The 7,283-nt window shown below is 41.8% G+C and overlaps 1 protein-coding gene across 2 annotated transcripts in view; it reads left to right on the top strand.

Annotated features, from left to right (window-relative positions):
* The first annotated feature begins 500 nt into the window (after nucleotides 1–500).
* TCF12 (transcription factor 12) overlaps nucleotides 501–7,283 on the top strand; it is a 371,138-nt gene continuing 364,355 nt past the window's right edge. For both annotated transcript variants that reach the window (XM_061180287.1, XM_061180286.1), the window contains exons 1-3: nucleotides 501–787; nucleotides 1,787–1,883; nucleotides 2,801–2,873. In XM_061180287.1, coding sequence (XP_061036270.1) covers nucleotides 1,809–1,883; nucleotides 2,801–2,873 — 148 coding nt within the window. In that variant the 5' untranslated portion in view covers nucleotides 501–787; nucleotides 1,787–1,808. The remainder of the gene's footprint in view (nucleotides 788–1,786; nucleotides 1,884–2,800; nucleotides 2,874–7,283) is intronic.

Below are 7,283 nucleotides of genomic sequence, written 5' to 3'. Positions count from 1 at the left end.
CGCATCTTCCAAGCCGAGCCCTACGCAGCCTCCCAGGGCCGGCGCCTTCGGGCCAGGCCGAGTGTGGCATCCGGCGTCCAGCGCGGCTTGCTCGGGAACGGAAGCCTTTCAGGGCTCTGCGGCCTCGGGCTGGGTGGCCTGGGCAGTGGATCCAGATGCTCCCGCTGTAGCGTCTCCGCCGCTCCACTTCGGGGCGGGAAGCCGGAGCAGGACGAGCCGGGGGAGGCGCCACGGTGACCGCCTACCCTCTCCCGGGGGCCCGACCGGGCGTCCTCCCGGGCGGCCTGGCCCTGCCTCGCTAGGTGTCTGCGCGTGCCTCCCACCCATCCCCGGCGGCTCCGACTCCGGCCCACCTCACCCCACCGCGGGCTTTGTCCGCCAGCCGCGCGCCGGCCCCTCCCTGTTCCCGCAGGCTCCTCCCCGCCCCCTCGGCTGGCCCCACTTCCTCGGCGCAGGCGGCAGGAGCGGGCCGTGGACGAAGGGGTTAACCCGGGGCTCTTCCCGGCGCGGAGGGATACAGAGCCGAGCCGAGCGCGGTGCTGAGGCCGCCTCAGCGAAAAAAATGTCCGCCTGAGGAGACCCACAAGTTCTATTTGGGGGGACCGCCAGCCCGCCCCGGGAGGAAGGGGCGGCCAGGCCTGAGAGCTGCCTCCCCCGCCCGGATCCGAGAGCTCGCGCGGGGCAAAGGGAGCCGAACCGCCGGGCCGTGCAAGGGAAAGCCCGAGCCCGCTCTCCCGGCCAAAGTGAACTTTAATCGGGGTGGTTGGATGCGGAGACGGGGCGGCAGGTAATTGCGGGCCGGCAAGCGGGAGGGGGACGCCGTGTTGGGGCTGGGGGCTGCGGAGCGCCGCCGCGTCTCTGCCGGAGCGGAGGCGCCCCCGGCCCGCGCCCCAACTCCGCGCCCCTTTGTACAGAGGCGAACTCGGGGTCCCCTCCAAGTTGGGGAGCGGAGTGGGGACGGAGGCGAAGAGTCGCGGGCGGCCAGGCCCGCGGGCGGCGCGCTCGGCCTGTGCGCCCCGCTCAGCGCTCGGCTGGGGTTCCGGGGCGCGCGGGAGAGCGGGTTCTTCGGCTGCCGAGCCAGGCTCATTGTTAGGCAGGTCCGGGGCCGGCCGGCCGCGGGCAGGGCAGCAAAAGTGGGAGGAGGCCGAGCCGGGTGAGGAGGACGCCGGGCAAGAGCGGGGCTAGTTGTCGGTGTTTCTGTTTTCTTTTTAAAAACGCCCCTCGGACGCGCGCGGGGGGGGCGGTGTGCTTTCCGACCCCCGGGGCCCGCGGGGGACATCCGGGCGGCGGCGGCGGCCGCAGACGCGGGCCTGCGAGCGGCGCGTTCCCTGCAACTTGTCAGTTCTATTGTTGCCGAGCCAGAGAGTCACTTCGCTACTCCCCTCACCGCCGCTCCGCTCGCTGGATGCCCAATCGCCCCTCATCCCCGCCCCTCGAGACCCCCGCCCCGGCCGGGCCCCGCGCGTCCGGCACCCCGCGGCTGCGCGGGGTAGGGGGCGCCGGGGAGGGGGCAGGGACGGGCTCGGAAACTTGCGGGAGAGGCGGCGAGTTGCGGGAGCCGCCGCGTAGCTCCCGGGCCGGGCCGAGAAACGCGTGGATTCACGGCCCCGGCGCGGGCGCTAGGCTCTCCTGCCCCCTGCCCGCGCGGCGGTGGGGAACGAGTAGGGTATTGGAAGTCAGCCCGGCGTTTTTCCTCTTCCTCTACGCCCCTCTCCATTCCCGTACACACTTTGGGCCTCGGTGGTCTCTCGCTGGTCTCTCGCTGAGCCTCTTTCCTCTGCCTTAGGACCTGCTAGAAGTGGCCGAAGATGAATCCCCAGCAGCAGCGCATGGCTGCTATAGGGACCGACAAGGAGCTGAGCGACCTGCTGGACTTCAGTGCGGTATGAGAGCTTTCTGCGGCATCTTGGGGTTCTGCTGAGGTTTACAGAAAAAGAAAGAAAGGGGGGAGAGCGACGTGGAGACTAAGCAGCGTGAACTCCATCTGCTTTGAGCAGTAGTTCTCAGGGCTGGAGTCCAGCTCCCTCAAGTTGGACACCTGAACTTTGATGTAATGTCTAGACTTGCAGATTTAAAACTTTAATGCCAGAGGGGTCATTTGATTTAGTCAGTTAAAAGGAGAACAGCGTAATCTTGAGCTTTGGTTGAGTCATCTTCTGACCCTGATGATTATTAGGGATTTTGAACTTCATATGAAAAAAAATTTTTTCTTCAACACTCCTAATCATTTCCCTTTTCAAGATGTGGTATAGTTTATGGTACTTGAAAGATGTCAGTTACAGGAAAGCTAGTGAAGGGCTAGGATTCCCAGCCTTTTGGGTTGAACCGTTTTAATATATATATGTACTTATACATGTGTATATGTGTGTGAACATATGTATATACAAGAAGTACATATGTGTATGTACATTAAAAATTTTCTTAACATGGGAAATAATTGAGTGATTTAAAAATACCAGCTGGCCCCACTGCCCTTATTTCTAATGCGTTAAATTCCTTTATTAACTGCTGGTACAAAGCGAAGATCATTGACAGAAACTTACCACTTAAACTTAATAATCTTAGAATCTCTCATGTAACTGACTGAGTTTTCAGAACAGAAAATAGCCAGTATTTCCAAATAGTGTGAGGAAATAATATCACTAAGTGTATTTGCTTTTCTGGGTGCATGTATATATCCAATTTTATTTTAACTTCCCTCTGAAATACAGCAACTAATTGATGACTCTTGGTGAACTTTTGTTTGCAAGGAATCTAGAAGAATTTCACAACTAACAGATGCGTTTGGGTTATTTTGCAGATGTTTTCCCCACCTGTTAATAGTGGGAAAACCAGACCAACGACACTGGGAAGCAGTCAGTTCAGCGGATCAGGTAAGATCATGTCTAAAATCAGAAACTCATATTTTGGTGTTGTGATGTCTAGTTAAAACTATAAACAAAAACAAACAAGCCCCAAATATGGGCTGTTCCTTTAAGGATCCATTGACATTTCTTCAAGAATTTCAATGTGAATTTAAAAAATTGTTCTCTTTTCTCTGAATTTTTAAATTGAAAATTATCTTGTTTGAGTGCAAGGGATTATAGCATGCCTCTGTATTTAGAAAAGTACCAAAAGAAAATGCTCTTTGGTCCATGTGTAGTATTTTTTTATTGTTTATTTAAATATTTGTATTTTTAAAATTTTCTAAATTTTAGCCCATTAATGTTATTAAACCTTTGGATTCTAAAGAATTGGTAAAATAATATTATTTAAAATATGCATATGAAAAGTGGAATTGAGTCAAGCAGTAATTAGTAACACTTATTTTAAAAGATGGCTATTCCTTTTGGAAGTTTTCAGGAAATTAACAATTTTGTGCACAGTTATTTAAAATGTTACAAATAAATGAATAGAAAGTTAGATGTACTTTCAAATAACACAGATGATTGAATTCTGTCCTACATTAATGTTACATTAGGATGTTTAGAGTAAGTTAAATTAGATTCCTAGTTCTACACTAGTGCTTTCGTCCTCAAATTTACTTTCTGTATATTTATAACTACTCTACTCCATTATTAACATTTATCCCATAGTTCTTAAGTGTGCATTTTTGGTTTTTTTTACTTAGTTATACTCATGATTTAAAAAAAATAAACGTTCCAGAAGCAAGGTCCATTCTAGTTTACAAAAGATACCATTTTCTGTTTAACTTAGATTTTATTCCTTAGTGCTGGGAGAGATTAAAAAAAAAAAAAAAAAAAAAAAAGCCAAGACAGCAACATAAGAAAACCAGCTGTCAAATCTCTAGGCTGAAACTCAGTAATTCCTATTTGACCGGTGCTTTTTTATTTCCCATAGTAAAATGATAGTTGATTTCTTAAGATACTGTGGGAGCAAAACATCAGAAAAGAAGGTCAATTTCATAACCAATTTAACCTTTTATACCACTTTACATTAAAACAAGTTTCTATTTAAAAATCATACACTACCTTAATTTACTAAAATTCATTTTTAATGATGAAATTACAACTTAAGGGGAAAATATAGCATGTTGTTTAACATCTCAAATAAAAACATTTTGAATTTTAAATATTCCTAAAGATTAATATTATCCTTAATCAAAAGGATATCATAAAATGTCAGCCAAACCCCAGCTCTTCTCCCACCTCTATCCATTTATTGGTAGTGGTTTGAAAATCATCGCTTTTTTTGGGTTGAGGAGAGAAAATTATTAGTTAATATAGAAGAAGGCTATATTCTCTTTCTTTACTACTGTTTTGAGTACATGTCAATTTTTGCAACTGATACATTCTCAGGAACTTTCAAATTTTCTTTGTCTAATACATAGTAGATGCTTAGTATATTTCATTAAATGAATAGTGATATTGCTGTTTCAGACTGTTAGCTCTGACTTGAATTGTAGAAAATATATTTAACTGACATTCATTGATATCAAGGACATGACCTTCAGAAACTGGCTATTAGAAATACTTTCTGTTTTTAGAATAAGGGCAAATATATATTTTTTACTTTTTAAAATTAAGGTATGATTTATGTAGTCTAAAATTTAAAAAAAAGTTCAGTGAACTCTAGCATGACATTGGAGCAGTTGTGGGTCCTTTCTGTAGTATGCATTATTCAAAGAAAAAAATTATTTTTCTACATTGTAGAAGTGTTCATAATATTTGATTCTTTAGAGCAGGAAATTTTTAGCTTTAAAACTGTTAGGTTTTTTTATCCGTTGAAAATTTGAACTTAAATATTTATCTGCGTGGTTTGTTTTAAATTTCAGGAAAAAATTGTAATTAAAAAAAGCTGTGACCTCTAATAATCAGTGAATGGATTTAGATTTGGGGGGAAGGGAAAATAGCAAAGCAGTCATTTTATATGAAAGTATACTGGTAGATATGGTCCTATAGCCATTTCTTAACTTAAAGGAAATGTCTAAAAGAGGTTGGTATGGCAATGTTGTTTTATTTGTATATTTTATTGACACTTTAATAATCTTCTGACCTCATGTCAAAGGATATGTAATATGTCCTAATGCCTGATTATTTGCAGTGTATAAGGAGCTAAAGATCTGACTTTCCTTCTGAAGAGGTGACTTAAAGATTAGAGTTATCTTGTTTTTGAAGTAACATTTGCAAAATCCCAAGCCTTTTGCCTCATGAAAACTACAATTGTGTAGTATAATTTTCTTTATTGATTGTCCTTTTTGAGGATGACTTAATTTCAGTGTATGCTATAGTACGTGATGTTATTTTAAAATCTTATTCCTAAAGCGATATATAGCTTGTATGATAGCCGACACTTTATCAAAAGTCTCAATGGAAAAGGCTAATGTGTATTTTCTATTACTTATTTGTCCTGAGGAATTTTTATAGTCATATTTTTTCATCAAGGGTGTTAATTTTCTTTGCATTATGATACAACTGTGAATTTGTCTGCTTGGTGTGATAGAAGCTGTGAGGTATTCTTATGGTGACCTTGAGAGAGGGGTTTCTCTCTGTAGGAGTTAAAGGTGAGGCACTTTTGTAGGACAGTGTATAGGAGGAAAGCTTGTTGAAAGGATTGACAAACTGGAAATAGTTCTGGTGTTTAAATCCACTGTCCCCTCCAGCTTCAGGGACTGAGTGTGGAGAATTAAATTGTGATATTGGATTTAATTTTTGGTAGTTTAAATGTTTACATGATATCTGAAAAATTTCCTTTGTTAGTTTTTGAATCCAAGTAACGAGATGTTGGAAGGGAGTGGGATAAATTTGTTTAGTAAGCCATCTATATATATTGAGTCTGTCTCTTATATTTCTATCTAGAGAGTTATTTTAACAAGCAAGTAAAGCTTTTACTTTTCCTTGTTCAAATCAGACTTTTGTTAACACTGTAGATTTCTTCTTGCTCAAGATTTTTGGAAAGAATTATAAGAACTATTTTCTAGCTCTTAATTTTTAAAAGGAATACAGTTTTTCACTTGGGTATTTTCATATGCACATTTGGGATTTTTGAAAATATTGAATTTTCAAAAATTTTTCTGGGAGGCCAGAAAAATGAATTCTCATTAAATTACTCTTCAATATTTTTTTAAATTAAACTTTTTGTTTTGAGATAATGGTAGATTCATATGCAGTTGTAAGAAACAATACAGAGATCCCATTTTTACTTTAACATGTTTCCTGCAACGGTAACATCTTGTAAAACTGTGGTACAGTATCACAACTAGGTTATTGACAGTGATATACTCAAGATACAGGAACAGTTCCATCATCACAAGGATTCCTGGTGTTTCCCTATTATAACTGTATCTACTTCTCAAGTAATTTTTTAAAAAAAGGGAAAGATTAGTAAATACCTACTCACTCAATTAAAATGGAGTAAGCTTTTCAAATTGCTATAGCATTATTTGAAATATCAAGAAAGAGAACAGCAAAATTTTACCGATGTGTTTTTTAACTGAACTGTAATATAAGTAGGAATGGTAATTTTAAATAGAGGGGAAACTAGATTTAGCTTTTTCACTTAAAGTATTGTAGAGTTATGAGTAGGATGTGTTTCATATTGTGTACCTATCAGTGTTGAAGTTTGTTAACTATAGTGTATAGTAATACACACTCAAATTTAGTAGTGTTATTTGGTTAACTGAACCATATTAGACATTTGCTTCTGGCGAGCTGTAGTGATGAATTAGAGTAACTGCAGAGTTAGCAGGCATATGAGGAAAAATATAATATTTTAGGATAAATATGGTCTACTGTTAAGTGGCTCATTTAATGTAAAAGTTAAGTAGCAAAGGAGTCTTTTAGAGAAAATCTGTATATGAAAATACATTCTTGGAAAACAAAAATTAGAGACAAGAGTATAACCATGAGTACTGTGTGCTTTTCGGAGTAGTTCCTATAGTGCTCTTTTAAGTAGTCATGGCTTATAGTGGATTTGAAAACCAGTTTGATTAGGTCACAGTATTTTAGAGACTTGTGTATTATATACAGTGAGCCATACCTTTAATTAATTATTATTTCTATCTGTTTTCGTTAACAATTTAAACATTTAAAATCATTTTCTTGGATAGGAAGATAAAGGTGAAGATACTCAACTTTAAATATAAACACAATTGTTTTCACATTTTAGATTTAATGGGCCTATTTACGATAATCTCTTATTAAAGCCAAATAGTCTTTTTTTGTTCTTGAACAATTGATACTCATGTCTGGAATGTCACTGCCTGCTTAGTGTTGTCAAAGACTTGGATAACTCTTGCCACAAGAGAGTAAAATAACACTATTAGAAAAGGTCTCCTGGGGGAA

The sequence above is a fragment of the Eubalaena glacialis genome, chromosome 2 (assembly GCF_028564815.1).
Source record: "Eubalaena glacialis isolate mEubGla1 chromosome 2, mEubGla1.1.hap2.+ XY, whole genome shotgun sequence".
Lineage (NCBI taxonomy): Eukaryota > Metazoa > Chordata > Mammalia > Artiodactyla > Balaenidae > Eubalaena > Eubalaena glacialis.
Note: the sequence above shows the minus strand (reverse complement) of the source record. Positions and strands in the feature narration are given on the sequence as shown.